The sequence below is a fragment of the Xyrauchen texanus genome, chromosome 38 (assembly GCF_025860055.1).
Source record: "Xyrauchen texanus isolate HMW12.3.18 chromosome 38, RBS_HiC_50CHRs, whole genome shotgun sequence".
Lineage (NCBI taxonomy): Eukaryota > Metazoa > Chordata > Actinopteri > Cypriniformes > Catostomidae > Xyrauchen > Xyrauchen texanus.
The window spans coordinates 33,463,993-33,485,341 of NC_068313.1; the positions used below are offsets into that span (position 1 = coordinate 33,463,993).

Sequence of the window (21,349 nt, forward strand, 5' to 3'; positions counted from 1 at the left end):
AAACTGTTATTAGGACCATTGAAAATGTATAACCATTGATATTTGATCAAGACTTTTAAAGTTCGTTGGTAAAGAACAAATGGTAGTATTTCTTGTTACACACACACACACACACACACACACACACACACACACACACACACACACACACACACACACACACACACACACTTTATTTTCATTTTGGGGTGAAATATGAGTTGAAGAAATTTCATAAAGACATTACTTCATGAGATTAACCCAAAATAGCGGTCAGCCTTGGTAACACAGTTAAAGTCTGTAAGATTGTGCTGGATACTCTGACATACCTGTATGAGGAATGCTGTATGAGACAAACCAAAAACAAACCAAACCTTTGTCACACCACTCAACAACAATGCACCACTTGGCAAATTAATGAAAGGAAAAACAAATAATCATCATGTAAGTTCTGGATCTTGTTTGAAAGTATTAAAACTGTTTCATAGGAACAGGATGACAACAGAGGACAACTCAATGATAAAAGATGATGCTCATACAAAAAACTTCAATTCAAGTTTACAATTCATTAGCAGTGTCTTTTTTTTAAGGGATAGTTCACCCCCAAAATATGTATTCTGTCATCATTTACTTACCCTCATGTTGTGTTCCACGGAAGAAAAAGACATATGGATTTGGAACAACATGAGAGGTGGGTAAATGTCAATGATGACATGATTTCCCAGCAGCAGAATTGGATTTTTGCATTAGCAGCCCTTTGTTTTGAACATGATTTCTTAACATGTGTTATGAGATCCTCTCGTAGAACAGGAGGTAGGCTTGAGAACTCTGCACTTTGGCCTCTGTAACCTGTTGGACGCTGCTGTCGCTTATGTGGAACCAGGATCCTTTACTGGCCTCACCGTTACCTGCTAAGAGAAGACGACTGTAAATTAATAATGATTAACATCACAAACACGGGCTCACTTTGTTTCCTGCAAACACTATCAGACTATAAAAATGCTAAAGTCACAATGTGGGCCGTGCGTCATAATCTTTGTGACACTTAAAGGAAGGTTCACCCAAAAACAAATACTCTGCTATCATCTATTGATCAGCCTTCATGTCATTCCAAATGTGTCTGACATTTTTTCTTCCGTGTAACACAAAAGGAGACGTACCGAAGACTATTCACTGCTCTTTTCCAAATAATGAAAGCAAACAGTGAGCCAGTTGCAAGCCAAACTCAAACCTGGGCCACCCACATGAGCACCAAGGTTGAATTTGTCATAGCACATGTACCAAACCACAGGCCATGGCTAAGATAAGTCATAGCATTTTAGACAACACTGATACTCACAAATAGCAGTAGATCCGTTTTCTAGAAAGTTCTGTGTGGAAGGTCGTGATTTGACATATGCTGTGTAGTGTCCAGAGCGCATTGTGCCACTATGTTCCACTATACCATAAAGGCTGTACAGCACTTGTGTCTCGCCTTCTTTTACACCCTAAAAACACAATTGCATGGATGGGTTACTGTTATTACTCACTTCAGAATCACTTCAATATTCCATTAATAAATGGACGAAAAATACATTAAGAATTGATGGTGTGAAATGGTTAGGTCGGAAAGATTAGGAGGAGGAATAGATGGAGGAATGATTAGGAAAGATGATTTGCTCACCTTGCAGTTTAAGGAGCAGAATGGCGCCAAATCAAGTATTTGAGGGAACTGAACGTGTCGATTCACCTTACAAACACTATATGCAACCTAGAGAAGAACAGGCAAATAAGTTATAAAAAAAAGGTAAAAACTACAGCTGTCAATCAATTAAACAATTAGTCACATATAAGAGGTTGACTGAAAAAATGTGTATTCTTTCCTTACTATGACGGGTGCATACAATGAGTCCAAAATAAATCAAATCCTAGATGCAGTTTATTGTTCAACCAAAACCTCAATAATAACCAGGACTTTTATTATGCATAATGCGGGACTTTTAAGTATAAACAAGCCCGAAACACACCAAGGACTCTTATATGGAAACAATGAAATTATGAAAAAAAAAGTGTTGGCAACCGATACTTCCATAAAGCAACTTTCGGCACCAATAAATCGGTAAAACCGATATATCGGTCTACCTCTACTGCATGTCAATATTTACTATGAAAGGGCCACAAATAAAGATGGTATAAGCAACTGGGTCTTATTATCTAAGATAGTTAAGCACCATTATTATTAAAATAACTATAAATATAATATATAATAAATAAAATAATTCCGATGACTTAAATACATTATATCAAATACATATATTGTGGAAGCAGACAAGTAAAGCAGAGAGCATCCCATGACAGAACTGGCCTTTCTAATTTACTTGTTAATTCATGTATGTGACAGATGGATGCTTTTTGTCTTCCCTTGGTTGCGTCTCACTAGTGTTCAGTGCCTCTAGTCACACGAGTGTTGTTTTATGCATGCTGTGTCAAGTTGAACGTAGTATAAAAACTCCTGCATTCGGTTGTGCTCAGTCAAGCTGTCTTTGAGTACAAAAGTGCATCTGTGGAAGGCTGTGCTGCATGCTTTTTGGTGTGACGAAACGGGTTGCCTGTACAGTACAGACGGAGCGCTGATTGCCCACTACAGCATCAAGGTGGTACATCAAGCTTAAATTGGTCCGATGGTAAGAACATTACTTCTTCATTAATTGCATTAATATTTTTAACATGTTATTTTTTTATATAATTAAATCACACGAAATCGACAAAATTAAGTGTGTGGACTTTTTTGTTTTCTGCATATTCTGTGATTAATTTAAAAACCTGTAAAATGTGTTAAACAGAGCTGAGAAAGCATAATCAAATTAACCAGAATATTTCATAAGCGTGCATGAAGCAGGGGATTCAACTTTGTGAAAGATGGGAAAATCTACGGAAGTTTTTGCAGGTGCAGATTTTGTATGGGGCAGGTGATGAGGACTGTGAGAAGATGGTCCAGGTGTTTTACCTGTTGGAATCTTTTCAGGTGAAGAGTAAGCACTGGTGGAGGAGAGGAGATCAGCATCTGCTTTAGTGCATCCCTGTAAACTGCTTTCTTACAACCTGAATAAATGAAAAATTAGTTTTAAGCTTTTAGTTTCATTTCGGCTGCGATGTGACTGTCTAGAGAATCACGCTTTTACAATGAGGGTTTAATCATAACATGCAAAATCTCAAGTTTCCTGTTTCAAAAGAAAAATGGCCCTATTTAAAACTGGTATTAAAGGTGCACTCTAATTTTGAAACATATGTACTGTATACAGTGCTGTGAAAAAGTATTTGCCCCATCCTGATTTGTGGATATCTCATACTAAATTGTTTTAAAATTTCAAACAAAATCTAATATAAAACAAAGGCAATTTGAGTAAACAAAAAATACATTTTTTTTAAATGAGAAATGTTATTTATTGAAGCAAAACAATTATCCAATACCAACTGGGCCTGGGTATGAAAAAGTATTTCCCCCCTAAATCCCCAAATCTATGGAACTGTATTCATAATGGGGTTCAGCTGGACTAGACACACCCAGGCCTATTGCCAGCCCTGTTCAATCAAATCAACACCTAAATAGAACTTTTTCAGCAGCATGACGTTGGCTAAAAGGTCTCGCCTTGTAGCACACTATGCCAAGGTCGAAAGAAATTCCAGAAATGATGAGGAAAAAGGTGATTGAAATACATCAGTTTGGGAAGGTTTACAAAGCTATTTCAAAGGTGCTGGGACTCCAAAAAACCAAAGTGAGAGCCATTATCTCCAAATGGAGAACACTTGGCACAGTAGGCTTCCCAGAAGTGGCCAACCTTCCAAAATTCCTCCAAGAGCACAGTGATGACTCATCCAGGAAGTCACAAAAAAGCCAAGGACAACATCCAAGGAACTGCAGACCTCTCTCGCATCAATAAAGGTCACTATCAGAAAGATACTGGCCAAAACCACTGCTAACCCAGAAGAACATCAAGGCTCGACTGAATTTTGCCAAAACACACCTTGATGATCCTCAAAGATTTGGGAGAATGTTCTGTGGACTGATGAGTCAAAAGTGGAACTGCTTGGTTGCAGATGTTGCTGCTAAAGGTGGCACAGCCAGCCATTAAGTTAAAGGGGCAGTTTTTTTTTCACTTGGGTGATATAGGTGCTGGATAACTTTTTTGCTTCAATAAAAAAAAATACATATTTGAAATTGTGTTTACTCAGGTTGACTTTATTTTATGTAATATCTCATTTGAAAATCTAAAACAATTTAGAAAAAAAAACACAAAAATAGAAATCAGAAAAGGGTCAAATACTTTTTCACACACATATATATATATATATAAAATCATGACCACTCACCAGCCTGGTGACATGGACACTCCAATCATATCAGTAACATCAAAGGAACAGTTTCATTCTACATGGAGAGGGTCTCCTCATGGGGGCTGACATGTTATGATCACATGACCACCTAAATACTACTCCCTTAATCTCAGTAACTGCCCTGTAATTGGACACTTTCATTCATAGATTAATCATGGCTGACTGGGAATAGTGATTTTCTAAAATGGCATTGGTAATTGAAAATGTTTGCATTTAAATGATGCTGCATTCAGACCACTATGCAGCCTATATATTTGTATAGATGCATGAAAAAATACTGAGTGCACCTTTAAGTAGTGGTCGACCGATATGGTTTTGCCAATACAGATATCTAGAGAAAAGAGTGGCGGATATAATACTAATGTATAGTGTATGTTTATCAATGCTTATGTTACACAATCTTCAACAAAATATATTTGAAAGCAGAAGACACACATTATCTGTTGATATTAGGCTTTCGGTAGATTTTGGAACTGACACAAGGCGGAATGCCAATTTTTTTGGCCAAGCATGCACAAAAAACAGCTAACTGGACTATCCGAGATTTAATACTGATTTAAAAAAAAAAAAAGTGCATAAGGCGATAATATTACCGGTTGAGGTGTTAGGTCCAGTCTGTTGTTTTGTACAGGTTACACACATCAGCCTGTTTTTCTCGGCAAGATGTTCCACCTCAGTGAACTGGTATAGACAGGACTCCACCGAGCACTCCTGCTTCTCTGGCGCCGACCTGGTGGCCATCGATTTAAACGCAAGCTCAGGATCCCGATTGATCACTGTGTATTCCTTAGCATCCTCCAAGGCATCATCTCCATTCTCCGTCTCACTTTGATATCCTTCTGAAGTTGCATTTAGTGACAAGGTATTCAGTTCTTCAACTAACCGATCCTCTGCAACACCACCCTCCACTTCGTTCACTTCCTCCCCTTTTTCTCCTTCCACAGACATATCTTCATAGTCTTGGTCTTCTGATAAAGCAGTAAAGCGGTTGTTGCCTGAAGTTGCAGGTTCTTCTTCAGGTTCCTCATCATTGTCATCTTTTTGTGAGAGTGTGGGCGGTTTCTCGTGTTCCTCTGCTGAAGTGTTCGAAGTGGATGATTGGCTCAAATCCTCTTGGGTTTTTCCGCCTGTTTCTACATCAGCGCTCCCATTCGCTAACACACTCTGAACAGGAACGTCCGCTGGATCTGTGCTGCTGGCTGCGTTCTGATTGGTCAGGGCATCCAGAGTGACCTTACTGCCCAGTTTCTGCTGTCGTTTCTGATTCTATGGAAAGAAAAGTATTTAAGTAGTAAATAATATAATTAAAGCATAAGACATAATTATTCGTACTTATAGTCTTTCCAATACAATATAACTTTGACTAATTTCTCTGTTTGTTAAGCCAGAGGAAAAACACGTGCAGTACTTCTAATGGGTGCATAACTCTGCTTTAAGAGTGTTTAAAGCATAAATGTGCCGTTCAATTGTTTGTTATTTAAGTCTAAATCATCCTTTTGCAGTGGGACTACTTTTCTAGGCAGATGAACTTATAGTTTCGTTATGTTTTATTTAACCTGAAATATTTGTATCTTTACCTTGGCTTGTTTTTTGGCCTGTTTCTTGGCTTTCTTCTGCTGGTACTTGCTTCCTGCTCCAGTTGGCATGTCTTCACTCCCATTGACCAGAGAAGTCGTATTGGCCTCGTCACTATCCTCATTGACGCTGCTGCAATGCTGGACGACTTTCTTCTGATTCTTCTTCCTGTAAGACTGAAGGAGACCGTCAAATCAGTTTTCCACCCCAGACCATGCTGGTACTTTACAGCACTAAGTTTGTGGCAAATTAAGAACATTTTGTTAGCACAAAAATGTACCAAAGTGTGTGATGGATAAAAAAAAAAAAAAGTAATGTGAAGCATCATATTAAATACAAAAAAGCAAAACTTCAAAACTGTGTTTGTGACGTCATGAGACATTGCGCAGTTGCATTTACACGTCCCACAACATGCATCATCGCACCCTTGGCCCCGCCCACAGGCACTCATATCGTAAACAGAGAGGAAGAGAGACAGGCCTAGTATTATGAAACTATTCTTTAACAAAAAAAGGGACCCATTTGGACCATTTTGAAATGTTTTGTGCATATAACATGCATTAGACAGACATCTGTAACCGTTGCCATGTTTATCACTCCACTTTTAAAATACGCCGTGTCAAGTTACAATTCAGAAAAGGAGACTCCGTTCAGCTTCATTCAGCAAAATCACGAGTAAACAGTTTAATTCGTGAATATTTCAAATGTCATGACTGTTTGATAGCTATGGTGCTGATGTGCTTGAGTGAAGCTTAAAACATTCAGATGCAATGTGTTGAATGTGGGTTGGGTGTAAACCCAGAAATTTAGTTTTATAATGTTGTGGAGAGCTTATTAACTCTTTTTCGATTGAGTTTAAAATATGGCTGAATTTGAGGGGCTGCATGATGTTAGCCAATCAGAAAGTGGGCGTTAACATTGAAGTTTAAAGGAGACGCTGAGGCCAAAACCAAGCATTTCAGACAAAGGGCCAGAGACAGGGTGGAAAATGATCATTTATTACTAAACTATGACAGTTTTTGTGCCAAAACATTAATCGACATTATCCGTGGACCTCAGTGAAGATAATACAATTATTTAAAAAAAAATTGCATTTCATAACCCCTTTAATATTTTAATATTTATACATGCTTACGACAGAAAGAGGTTTACCTCATCAGCTACAGGAAGTGAAAGATCCAAAAAAATCTCAGTCACTAGAGACAAAGTTCTGCACTCTTTACACATCACCGTGCTGGTCATCTCTCCACCAAACACCTGGTCCACAAAGTTCTTTGGTGCACCATTTTTCTCATACTCTGGTGAAAGAAGGTAAGTTAAAGTCATAGATTTAATTTCCGCAATACAAAGCCTCCTGTTATTATTAACAAGTGATTTAGAAGTTTGACAAAGCATTACAGCTATATGAAGGCAGCAGATATCTAGATTCTTTTTTCCAAACATTCTGCAATAGTCCTTATGCATTCATTATCATTCAACAAAAATGTACCTTTTATAACCTTCTTCGCCTGCTCAGCTTCCAAGATTTTGCCAGCGTTTTTCAAAGCATCCAAAATTCCTAAATTTACTCTCTGAAAGATACATGAACTAAAAATCACTGTTTGTTTAGGATTGTCTCAGATGAGTTTCAGAGTATAAATATGCCATAAGAGATTCCTTACAGGGTTTCCTCAAAAAACAAGAAGACAGCTGTGAAAGTCCATAATACACATTTAATCTGGTCTGTTAAATTATTTTGTATACATGTTTTAATTTACTGTTAGAAGTGCATACTTTCACTTCCTCCGCCCTCATGCCATCCAGAAGGTATCGCAGCAACTCCTGGCTGTCCTGCTGCTGAAAGCCTTTAAACCGTGCCGCTCTGTAAACAACATAAGCACAGTATAAATATATATTTTTCCATCTTATATTTTGATTGTGACAGTAGAGATAACAGGGAACAATGGGGAGAATGGGATTAGGACAGGCTAAACCGCTATGTGCTAAACCGCTATGTGCTAAACCATAGCTCCAACAGACAGCAAAGGATTATTTAACACACATTTTTATTATAATCCACAAACCACAAGGAACTATAAGGAACAAAAATAGTTTTTAACATCCAGTTTAATTGGAATAAAAACTCACTAATATACAAAATACTTTTTAAAAGTACTTTTGTTTGTTACTACCGGTAGTTATGTTTGCATTGAAAGAGCTGTTTTGCGCGCGCACACACAGAGACCAAGAGAGAGTGAAGCCTATATAGTATCTCACAAAAGTGAGTACACCCCTCACATTTTTGTAAATATTTGATTATATCTTTTCATGTGACAACACTGAAGAAATTACACTTTGCTACAATGTAAAGTAGTGAGTGTACAGCTTGTATAACACTGTAAATTTGCTGTCCCCTCAAAATAACTCAACACACAGCCATTAATGTCTAAACCGCTGGCAACAAAAGTGAGTACACCCCTAAGTGAAAATGTCCAAATTGGTTGATAAAAAAAAATAAAAATAAAAATAATATATATATATATATATATATATATATATATATAAAAATTAACTAAAAAAATATTCAGATAATTAAAATGCATTACATTCCTGTAGTAGAAGAGTTCATCATTGATAAGTCAATACAAAAAGCGGCTTTAGAATACAATGTATTGTTTACTATCATATTATTGATCATAAGTCAATCATTGGCTCACAGTTCACAGCAATCCATTACACAAGTGAATTTGTCAATCAGTTGGAGATTTATTATGAGGGCTTGTTTAAGGACCCGTCAATGAACAGCTGCGTCAGACATGCTTGTGTAGCGTCTCGGGTGCATCGGATCATAAACATACAAATTTTAGGTCACTGTGTCAAGTTAAATATAGTTTAATACTTAGAACATATTTTGAGATCCCTTAGTTCGGATTTGCCTTCCATCAAGTGTTTTGAACGCAAGAACGTAACGCATGTTTGTGTTGTGTGTCTGCTGTCTGGTTGTTTTTCTTCACTGTATAAACTGCGCATTGCCACACAGCTGAAGTTTCACTTACTGCCCTCTGGAGTAAACAGGTGGTACTACAAGCTTGAATTTCTTAGGAATCTTCCATATTACGGTCCAAGGGCATATCAGCATTTTTTTAACACGTTATTTTTAATCAAATTAATCGCACTGAATTAACGTGTTAAAGCGACAGCCCAAATATATATATATATATATATATATATATATATAAAGATTGTGTGTGTAACACAGGACTTTTATCTAATTAATTACATTTAAATACAATGGGGACTCTTTTTTTTGTCTCCTAGCTCAACCACAATCACATATGGGGAACAAAAATGTACTCTTACAATCATCTACAGTGTATTACAATATAAACACTATAAACTATACATTGTTATATAGGCTAAACTAAACTAAAGTTTTCAGTGATAAAACACACAGACTTCCTCTTGTTATATGGGGCATCTACCATGAGAACACAATTTTGTGCAGATACTTACTTTGTACACACTTGCGTGAAGAGTTCTTTAGGGGTCACGACACCTTTCTTGGTCTCCTGGATTTCATTCAGCAGCTCACACATAGCCAGTGTGAGAGACCTGGGCCTTTCCAGCTGGATCTGAAGAGGCTCCTGAAAATGTAATGTGATCAAAGTCATTTTCCCCCTTTAATTTAAGAAAAGGAGACCGAGAGGAATTCACTGAGAGTCTTGTGATGGCACCAGTACCAGGTCAGAGGACAGTGCAGGTGTGATGGCGAGACGGTGGCTCTCCTCATCTGTAATCTGGTTCAACAAATGTCTCAAAAGTTGCGTCTGCGATAAATTCTGCCATTCAGACCGAGAAAGAAAAACATCACATATTTGTAGACTTTTTTCAATAGCTCCAGTGTTTTGGACTCTTGCGTTTATGGTTTTCTTACCTGCACAACTGCATTGAAGAAACAGGTGTTGCCCAGATTACTGAGACCCTTGACAGACACGACACCAGAACCCTCTGTAGTGGCTGGTTTAAACTTTTTGGGACTGTCGTCGTGTTTTGAGTTGGTCTTTTGGTTCTCTTTGTTCCCTTTTTCTTCTTCCAGTGTCTGCTCAGCAGAATTCTCCAATACACTCTCTTCCTTCTTACTCTCTGTAGAGCAAGTATGCATATTTTTCAATTTTGGTCCCACCAGTATTTAATTTCTTAATTTTCCAAAATTGCGATGCCATTTGCGTCATTGTTTTTGCGTTGTTTCGCAGTGAAAAGTTAAAAAAAAAATTGTTTAGTGAATAATAACTGAATATGCAGATATCAAGGGAAAAAGCAATAAATATACACAAAAACACCACACATTTAAGAGGTGGCATCCATGATATGACTAATACGAGTTAAAAATTGTCTGCCTCAGACACTGCAAGTGAACTTTGGAATGGTTATAATAGTAGACTACAATAAAAATATAAACTAAAATTACACATGTATAAAAGAGCACCTATTATGGTCTTTAAACATGTTTTAAAGGTCTCATACAATAGATTTTCATGCATCCAATGTCAAAAACACTTTAATTTGCTCATAATTTAAATTGCAGCATTACCTTTTTTCCCCCAGAGTCAAAAACGACTCGTAAAATGATCCATTCTTATGGTGCGTTCACATACAATGCGAAGCGAGCATTTCGCGTGGCGCTATTACACACAAAGTCAAGGCAAAGATGAGAATTTGCGTTGAATGACGCCACTCGAACACACGAAATCGATTCATTCGCGCGAGTAGAAATTTTTCAACTCGAGCGAGAAATTCGCATGATACATTGTCACGAAAGCTTATCTTCATTGAGATTGTCCGGATGTCACTGACATATTGACATAGTTTCAGAAGAAATCTGGAAAAATGGATGAAAAAATGGTTGTAGCGTTGTGTGGGCACCCGGAGTTGTATGACACAATGTCATACATGTACAGAGACCGCGCAAATAAAGACATCGCTTGGAGGAAATTGAGCGAGAAAGTTGGACTACCTGGTAAGTTCTGAAAATATACGCGTGTACTTGATTCTAGCTATTGGTTGTACTTTACTATGAACCAAGTCGTAGAAGCCCCTCCTCCTGTCCTTTTCCAGAAGAGAAGGAGGAATACTCGTGAGTTTAAACACAAATTTATAAACCAGCGGTCAAACTAGCGTGAGCAATGCGAGGCGAAAACTTTCTTCGAGTTGTATGTGAACGCACCATAAAGCGTTCATTGTAAACTCCTCCTTTCAGAGAGCCTACTCTGCTCTGATTGGTCAGATGTCCCAGTCTGTTGTGTTTGAGGGCGGGTCAAAGCTGTTTTTTGTTACCAAATTATGGGAGACAATAACTCCATTTGTCAGGCACTTTGATTTTTCAAACTTTGCAGAATTTTTCACATTCACAAACAGCTATATAACACACTACATGAAAGGTAATATTTGAAAAACCATACTAGGTGCACTCTTTAAGAATTAGACCGCGTTTATTACATCGCCTGATTGTGATCATCTAACCGTGATTACTTGAGATAACGGCAATTACTGAGCACCCTCGATTCGAATTATATTTGACAAATTTTAAGCAAATATATGACATGAAAACCATGTTTTTGGGTCTCATTTTCCAGTGCAACAGTGCATTATGTGAGCACTCCAAAAGAACCCACACCTCGGACCATTTAGAGCAGATCCTCTAATGCTAGCTGTACATGCGGCATCCGTGGTCCAAGGACAAGGACAATAGGCACCCTGTATGGGACGTCATCATAGATGGCACAAATACAGGATGTCCCGGCTAATATGGGAAAGTTGGCAACCCTATGTGGAGATAATAGAATTGCATGTCTAGACTGCATTAAACTTTTCAAGCATTTGTTTTTCTGCTGTCAGACGTGGAGATCCGATTACCTCAGATTCACGGTTTATGCAGAAAAAGTGCAGAAATGATTCAATATCACAAGCTACAGCAAATAATGCGGAGAGTGGTTGAATTTCCATTAAAATTCCTGAAATTCTTTGTAAAACAAAACATTTTATTGTAGTGCATCCCTCGCCAATATTGAGAATAGCAGTACATCAATTGAGAAGCAATTAACAGAAGTGTTTGGAACAACTCGACAGCAGAGTGAATTTATCTTAACACCATTAACATAAACATAAATACAAAAACTAGTTTGACCCATCTCATTTGCTATAAATAAAGCATATCACATTTAAAATGGCACTATATCCAGCGAGTGCTTTCTCGAACATCAGTATTGGCTGATGAACCACTACTGATAGTACCGTATACGACTGGACTTGATTTTAAAAACTCTAAAACTGTGAGAACAAATGCAAAGGCAGAAGTAATTGCAAAAACTAAAAGTGCCACTCACTCCTGTTGGTGGTTTTCTTGCCGGGATCTGCCAGAGCTTGTTTTCTAATGTTTGTTACCAGCTGTGCCAGCTGCCCCGTGCTGGAATACTGAACTTCTTCATCACAGATATAACACCTTTGTGACACACCAGAGCAGAGAGTCAGAGATCTCAATACACAAACCCTGACATATTTCAGTAAGATGTGTGTGTGTCGCCTACCAGACACTCCAGACGTCCAGACTCAGCACTAAACAGTGCGGGTCAGATCGTGGGGTCTCGTAGTGTTTGATCGCATGTTGATTCTCCGAAGATCTCCCACAACCCTGACAAAGATCATCACATGCAAATTCGCCAAAATGTATAAAAGGGAAATTATTGTGCGGAATACTGTATCCCACATTTATATCCATTTCCAGTGTAACGAATGCAGTAATTACAGCTGTCATATTTAACAGCTATATTTTCACTCATTTAATTGGACTGCCAAAATGTAAGACATATTATTATTATTTCTATTTGCTATTATTATTTCAAAAATGTTGTTAGAAAATAAAAGCTAAATAAAAAGAGTTACTTCCAAGATAATAACTGAACTCCACTTGCTCAATTAAACAAAGCAACATGAGGTCATGTATCATGTGATAATACTAATAGCATACTAATGATTGAAACAGTTATTGTGGAATAATGTCTACAGTTTCACCTAATTTATTCATTTTAAATATTAGATCATAATCAGATGGAACACATTCACTAAGCAAGTATTCCATTCCAAACAGCCAATCTGATCACTCACTCTGTGGCCACATTTCAGACACATCCACATGGCAGGACTTTCTTTATGAATGTCATCTTCTGATATCTCATCTGCTTTCTCTGGTTCACAGTCCTGACACAAACTCCAGTGTTCATTCAAACCAGCTTTCTTCAGTAAGCTTTGGTCTATTCCTTTACGGATGTGAGTGCAGGAAATCCCTTACAAAGCAACAGATGAAATCATGTGTTAGGTTTAACAATTATTTACTGCAAGCATTGAATTATACAGGACAAGCTGTCATACACATACCTGCTATGTCAGTGTTACTGTCTCCTCTGGGACTTCTATCTTTTCCCTTCTTTTTACCCATTCTGGTCTGTTATAACAAACACCTGGATGGGGGTTTAAAATATCACGTGCATATTAACGGCAAAGACGATCATAATATTACCTTATTGTACTTTTATTATAAAGACTCAATGACAAAGACGGACTGAATGTGATGGGAAAAAAAATAAAAATAATAAAAAATTATGATAATAATTTTGTACGATAAACAATAACCATAACTTCAGTTTAAGACGAGTTTAAAGGGATACCCAGACCAGTACCCAGCAATTATTGTGTTATATTTGGCATTCTAAATGAAGATGACCTGCAAAAACGGCTATTTTAAATCAGAAATGTGACAAAGAAAAAACATTTTAGTCAATTTAAGAAGCCAGCAAAATCACTTACAATTATGCGCTCTTTAATACATCCATAAAAAGATTCGTAATCAAATATTCTGTAGTGAAAATAACTGAATAAAAAATGTACTGTAAAGCATGTCATCCAACTGCGCTGTGGATTTCCGGGTGACGTTCTAAAACGCTAAAATAAACTTCAAAATAAAAGTCTGCTGAAGACTTGATGACGCGCCTGCGGAATCACAAACCTCAACACATACGTCTGTAACATTACATAAAGGTCGATTTTTTTTTAAACGAGTTTTCAAGAATTATCTGGTTCAATACCTAAAAACCCTTTAAAAATAAAAAAGCTGTGATTTTGTTAGATACAATTTAATATAGAAGAATATAATTTGTTATAAAACTATTATTTTTTTAGTACCCTGGTGACTTCATATGATGTTGTAATTTGTATTTATTTTTTGTTATTTATTTTATTTTATTTTATTGTTTATTTATTTATTTATTTTTTGTCTTTTATTATATTAATATTTTTGTGTGTCAGCCCATGTTAAATTTAAGCTGATTGTAAATTGAATGCCATTTTGTTGTAATATGTTTGATGTTTGCTTAATAAAAAAAAAAAAAAAATATATATATATATATATATATATATATATATATATATATATATATATATATATATATATATATATATATATATATACGTCTGTAACTGTTTATATATGTGAGTCCTTCAATATATTTACATAGTTTAGCCTATCCCCTGGTTGTATTGGTTTCTCTTTATATATGTATTATTGTAGTTTTGACTGTACATTGACTTTGTTTGTTTGAAGCTTAATAAAAAAATTTAAAAAAACACATCTGTTGTAGCAGACTTTACCTTGCATATTTTAAGTAAATAATTTGTCAGTTAATTAAAATAAACGTCAGAAAATTACTGACATCCACTAAACGCTGCACTCCAAGTATATATATATATATATATATATATATATATATATATATATATATATATATATATATATATATATATATATATATATCAAAGTGATTGCACTCTTCAATCATAGTCAATTTTTGGAACACAGTTAACTTAAATATTACTGTAATTTCTAAACAATAATAATATTTATAATAATAATTAAATGTTCGAATTTATTTCACAATAGTAATAGATTTAATTTAATTTCTTATCTTAAAACCCTCTGGCTTTTATTTTGGCAGACCACTACATTAAGACTTTTAGGCCCTGTCCCAAATGGCACACTTGTTGTGGACTTGTGGCCACATACTCCACAAGACTACAGAGTGTCCCATTTGACATATGAGTGCTCAGGGTGCTCAGGGCACCCTCTTTGTGCTTCGCCTGAGCCCTCATCAGTGTGAGCTCCAAAGCACGATGGAAGAAAGGTGCCATATTTTGTTTCTGGCAGGCTCCATTTGGGAAAGGATTATGGTGGGGGTGGGGTTAGGGCATCAGCTGCCTGACAGGAACAAACTGAGGCCCATTTGTACAATGGGCACCCCACAGCAGACTACTTACTACCCAACAGTCCCCACTGCTGATCCTCTCGAACAACCAGATGAAGACAGATGATTGTTAGTAGGCGGGCACATTGGCAAATGGCATCACAGCAGGTTGGCAGAGGCTTGCCAGGTAAAGTTTTTTTATTTTATTAAGTTACATCCAAGCAAAATTCTTAAAATATGTTTATTGGCCAAAAGTGGCAAAACTGCTTACTTAATCGAAAACAAAAGTAAAGTAAAAAGAGTACCTCAGGTGACTTTTTAGACTCAAAAGAAGTTCTTTTTGCAAATACTTCAACAGCAGAAAGAGAGAGTGTGAGTAGAAATGCACATCATTCAGTACTTAGAAAGTTGTGTTTGAAATTTGCATGTAATCAAATATTGGTAAAATTAATATCTAGCAAACAAAGATGCTTTTGGGCTATTTGTATCTATGCATTGGGGGAATTTCCTTCAGTAAATATATCATATTTATTCTGAAATAGTCTGTCCATTTCATATTATTTTCATAAGCTTTGTATCTCTGAACCTCAGAATAACCAATGGTTGTAAGATTTAACGTTGCCACAGTCTATTTCCAGACCGGGAAAAGTTAATATGTGAATTAGAATCCATATTTTTCTTAACTCTAAAATATGTTTGGTTAGAAATGACTGATGGCAGTCTCAATAAAATGTATAAAAATAACCACTGTGTAAAAAATTATATGATCAATAAGTCATGTCAACATATTTGTTTTCATTGCTATCCATATGCCACCTCATGATGTGGTTTGAATCAGATTCGGAAAAATGGGATTTCATGTGGTTTTTTGTGGTCCAGACTATCAAAACGCATCTGGATACAATCTGGAAATGCAAAAGATCGGATTTTTAGTGGCATTCTGAACAAGGCCTTAGAGATTCAGGAGTGAAGCTGCTCTCTGCTCTGAAGGATGCTCCACTTTATAAACTGGAGTGTTTAATGTGACTAGTAATAATTTTAAACAATATTCATGTGAAGTATTTTATCTGAAATATTTAAAATATTGCTGGTGCTTCGTAATGAAAACAGACACACACACAGACACACACACACACACACACTCACACACACACACACACACACACACACACACACACACACACACACACACACACACACACAAATAGAGTGAATATACTAGAAAATAATAAGTGCTTTCTACATTTAATAAGTTAAAGCATGAGTTTGAAAATATTAAATAGTTTATACATTTGTACTCAATTCAAACATCTAGAAATGAATGCTCTTGCAAGGAAACCTTGTAATATTTATACACAAATTTGACTAAATATCACTGAGTTTTCGAGGCTGGCGTTCCCAGCATGCACCAGAACTGAATAGTTAATGAGCTTGCGTGGTTTCGCTGTTTGCAAGTGAATTTGCACTGTTTTTATGATTGTGTGGTTCAATTTGGTAACTTCTTATTTTGTGAGATCTGAAATTAATTTCTTATTAAAATGATCATGATCAATAAAATGATCTGTTGATTGTTACCGTCACATTCTGTGCTCCAAGTTTTGTGGTCTGTGTGCGTGGTAGTATTTAAGCATTCTTATTCCTGCAATGCAAGGTAATGTTGTTTAACAGACTACATGTCATTAAACCTCATTGAAACGCTTTGGCTTTTAAAAGCATGGCTTAATTTAGTGAATTAAAATGTGCAAATAAAGTAAAATCATACTCTAGTTTTTATAAATATATAATGATATTTTCAGCTCTTACAGAGGTTGTATGATAGAGAATTGGTCTGTCTGTTATTGAGCACAATTTTAGTGACAACCATATTTGATAGTATTAAAATAAATATTTCACCCAAAAACCTTGCCATTGCAGTCTCTAGGCACAATCATGATTTCAAGCTTGATTACACTTCCTAGTGCTGGAGACTGCTGGTGTCAAGATTTATAGTGATAAAGGAGTTACATTTTGTTCTGTTCTCACACAAACCCGATTAGATTGCTTCATAAGTCTTGTGGATTACTTTTTTTGCTGCCTTTATGTCCTTTTTGGAGCTTGAAAGTTTGGTTTCCATTCACTTGCATTATTTGGACATTTTCACATGAAATCTGCATCAAAATAACTTTGTGTTCCACAGAAGAAAGAAGGTCATGTGAGTTTGAGACAGCATATGGGTGAGTAAATGATGAGAGAATTCCTTTAATATCTTTGTCTGATGGTGCTAATAGTTTGTTTTTAGGATTTTCTTAAAGTGACTGTTAATGAGTAGATTGACAGTAATGTCCCATACTGGATTAGTGACAGTCTGTGTGTTTTTAGTTTTAGAAAACTTGAATGGTGATGAAAAAGGAGCCACAGTGTACTCAACAGATAATCTCATCAGATAGATACTCTCACTCAGATGAAGTAGACCATCTTTTATTAAAGAATATATACAAATATATATATTTCGGTCAAAATGACCTACCAGTGCATAAGAGTTCAAAGTAGTAGGCAAAGACAACAGAAAACTCTTTTGTAAGACCATGAGAGCAATGCAGACGGTGGTTCACTAACATGGCCACCAGATAGAACCAAAATGCAGCGGTTAAAGATATCAGCAGAAATGTAAACAAAAGTAGAGGATTCATTACATTCTTCTGAATTATGCATTCATTTAAACTATTTTGTTTTGTAACAAACAATGTATTGTATTAATATATTTCTATTGACCCGCACACAAATGTGTTGATAGTCTAGTTGTTTGGTAGATAGATAGATAGATAGGTAGATAGATAGATAGATAGATAGATAGATAGATAGATAGATAGATAGATAGATAGATAGATAGATAGATAGATAATACAGAAAGAGAGATAGATCGGATAGATGATGGATGGATGGATGGATGGATGGATGATTATGAGATGGATAGATGATGGATGGATGGATTGACAGATGGATGGATGATTATGAGATAGATAGATAGATAGATAGATAGATAGATAGATAGATAGATAGATAGATAGATAGATAGATAGATAGATAGAAAATACAGAAAGAGGGATAGATGATGGATGGATGGATAGATTGGATAGATGGATTGATGGATGGATGATTATGAGATGGATGGATAGATAGACAGAAAGAGGGATAGATTGGATAGAGGATGGATGGATAGATGGATGGATTGATGATTATGAGATGGATGAGATATAGATAGAAAAGTCAGAAAGAGGGATAGATTGGATGGATGGGTGGATGGATGGATTGATTGATAGATGATTATGAGATTGATGGATGGTAGATAGATAGATAGAAAAGACAGAAAGAGGGAGGGATAGATGGATGGACAGACTGACAGACGACGTATGGATGGATGGATGGATGTTCAGAGGCCAAATTCCTTGTGTGTAGGGTGACATCTGGACAAAAACTTGAATCAGATGGTAATACCATGGTATTTTGATATATAGTTACCATTCATAAAATATTATATTAGAATGATCCATCAATGTATTTCAAATAATACCATAATGCTACCATGGTATTTTGGCATATGGTTACAATATTCACATACCATTGTATTTACAAGACATGGTGCATTATGGTAATTCAAAGAATACCATGGTACTGCCATTGTACTTTGATATATGATTACCAAATTCATAAACCATCATAATGACATGGGGCTCCCAGTTAATGGTACATGTCCAAAAAACTTGGTAATGCCGTGGTTCTTTTTTCATGCATTTTTGTGTAGGCTGCTGTGTGTTCTGATTCGAGTCATTCACAAACTGCACACGTGTTGAAAGACCATCTTTATTACTGACAAACAATAGGATGCATTAGCAGGTTTGGTTTCTATTGATCAGTAGTGTCCACTGCAATCAACCTATCAACTTATCTTTATTTTCCATGTTGTAAAGTTTTCTGTTTTGTGTTGGCGACACTCCAAATGATTCAACAGCTTCAAATTGAATGAAAAACAGATGTTTTTTTATGTGCACACTGAATGGATTTTTGATAATAATATTAATTGTGTATATATATATGTATATACACACACACACATAGTGCAGCTGAATAAAACATTTAAGTCAATGGAAAGTCCCCACCATAATAGAAAAATAAATGTGTTTGTGTGCAATAACTCTGCGTTATATTTGTTTTTCTCTTTTTTCAGATCTATTTTGAATAAGAAATGTTATCAAATTTATTTGATCTACAAGCTGAAATAACAGCTGAAAGTGTAATTAATTCTAATACATTTTTATTCTTGAATGATTTTAGGATAACCATTCACTTATAAATAAAAATGTTATTCATAAACATACTATACTATAAATAATAGGCAATAGTTCTTAAGAGGTGGCAAGAGTTTTTAACTCTTATTCTGATCACAAAGAGGATCAATTCTTTTATGTTACCAGCAGAGGGCAACATGGATATCACCAATCATTCCTTTTCTGTTTTTTGGAATATGATGCTCTATTGATGTTTACCATCAAATCTTCAATTTTGTTGTTTTTCTTTGCTATACAGAGGCATTTGTAAATTTGTCATAAGAAATCACCCTCTGATATTGGCCCCAAACAAAGTCAGAACACACTATAAGCATCTCTCTAAGCAGATGATGTTCTGATGTATCTCTATTCACTGGACCTAACAGACATGTGACTGTCCCCAAGGATCCAAAGAATTTAGCTTAGTTATGATGCTAGTAAAAAAACTGAATCAGAACATAGAAAGATATTAAATACATGTTTAAGCATATTTTCTTCGTAGTCGTGCCATTCATATGGGTCTAAAATTGCTTTATATACTGTATTAGAAAACAGGTACGTAAACCCAAGTCAGGTGGCACAGGGTTATAAAATTTCCAATTATTATTGTTATTGGGCTTCAAACTACAGAGCATTTGTTTACTGGTGAGATGTTATCACAGGAATCATGAACAGACACTTGATCATTGAGCAAATTGCTAAATACTCCACCTACCTCTATGCCAAGCCAGCTGAATCTGTTGCCTGTGTCATGCCGATTTTGACTCCACACTATGTTTTTGATTAGGGGTGTGGGTAGGGGTGGGCTTTAGGGATAGGGACCAATCGGATACCGGGGAGCAAGAATCTAGCTGAGAGTCAGATTTTGGCACAACACCTGCATTCTTACATATTCTTTCAGAGTATGGTATCACATTAGAGAAATATTTAATGTACTAAATCCCTAATCACTTTCTTTTATCTGTCATAACCATCTATTCAAGCATGCTTGGATGTTTGTTAATGTCGTTACAGAAACCAGCAGCATTCTTTAGCCCAAGGTTATACAATGAATGAACTGTACAAAAACAAATTCTACCCCTCTATCTTTTATTGCCAACTTTCTGAGAGCGCCCTGGGACACCTGTTTTGGTCATGCTCACAGATTCTGGACTGAAATCTGGTTGAACCAACCAGAAATAACAACAGAACGATAGATAGATAGATAGATAGATAGATAGATAGATAGATAGATAGATAGATAGATAGATAGATAGATAGATAGATAGATCAGAAATAATGACAGAATGATAGATAGATAGATAGATAGATAGATAGATAGACCAGATATAATGACAGAATGATAGATAGATAGATAGATAGATAGATAGATAGATAGATAGATAGACCGACCAGAAATTATGACAGAATGATAGATAGATAGATAGATAGACCGACCAGAAATAATGACAGAATGATAGATAGATAGATAGATAGATAGATAGATAGACCAGAATTAACGACAGAATGATAGATAGATAGACCAGAAATAATGACAGAATGATAGATAGATAGATAGACCGACCAGAAATAAGGACAGAATGATAGATAGATAGATAGATAGATAGATAGATAGATAGATAGATAGATAGATAGATAGATAGATAGATAGATAGCTAGACCGACCGGAAATAAGGACAGAATGATAGATAGATAGATAGATAGATAGACCAGAATTAACGACAGAATAATAGATAGATAGCTAGACCGACCGGAAATAAGGACAGAATGATAGATAGATAGATAGATAGATAGATAGACCAGAATTAATGACAGAATAATAGATAGATAGATAGATAGATAGATAGA

General features: G+C 35.9%; 1 protein-coding gene across 2 annotated transcripts; it reads right to left on the reverse strand.

Moving 5' to 3' along the window:
* Nucleotides 1–97: 97 nt before the first annotated feature.
* On the reverse strand, nucleotides 98–13,887 carry usp16 (ubiquitin specific peptidase 16). Of its 2 annotated transcripts, none has more exons than XM_052110389.1 (17): nucleotides 13,768–13,887; nucleotides 13,339–13,421; nucleotides 13,069–13,247; nucleotides 12,492–12,595; nucleotides 12,291–12,406; nucleotides 9,842–10,050; nucleotides 9,648–9,746; nucleotides 9,421–9,551; nucleotides 7,702–7,789; nucleotides 7,418–7,499; nucleotides 7,081–7,226; nucleotides 5,931–6,104; nucleotides 4,947–5,619; nucleotides 2,966–3,060; nucleotides 1,643–1,729; nucleotides 1,319–1,466; nucleotides 98–887 (listed from the first exon to the last, which is right to left on the reverse strand). In XM_052110389.1, exons 2-17 carry the CDS (start codon nucleotides 13,397–13,399, stop codon nucleotides 766–768), a joined length of 2,514 nt encoding a protein of 837 aa, XP_051966349.1. In that variant the 5' UTR covers nucleotides 13,400–13,421; nucleotides 13,768–13,887; the 3' UTR covers nucleotides 98–765. The 2 variants fall into 2 exon arrangements, with proteins under 2 accessions (XP_051966349.1, XP_051966348.1); XM_052110388.1 differs by having other exon boundaries at nucleotides 98–890.
* Between the last annotated feature and the right edge of the window lie 7,462 nt (nucleotides 13,888–21,349).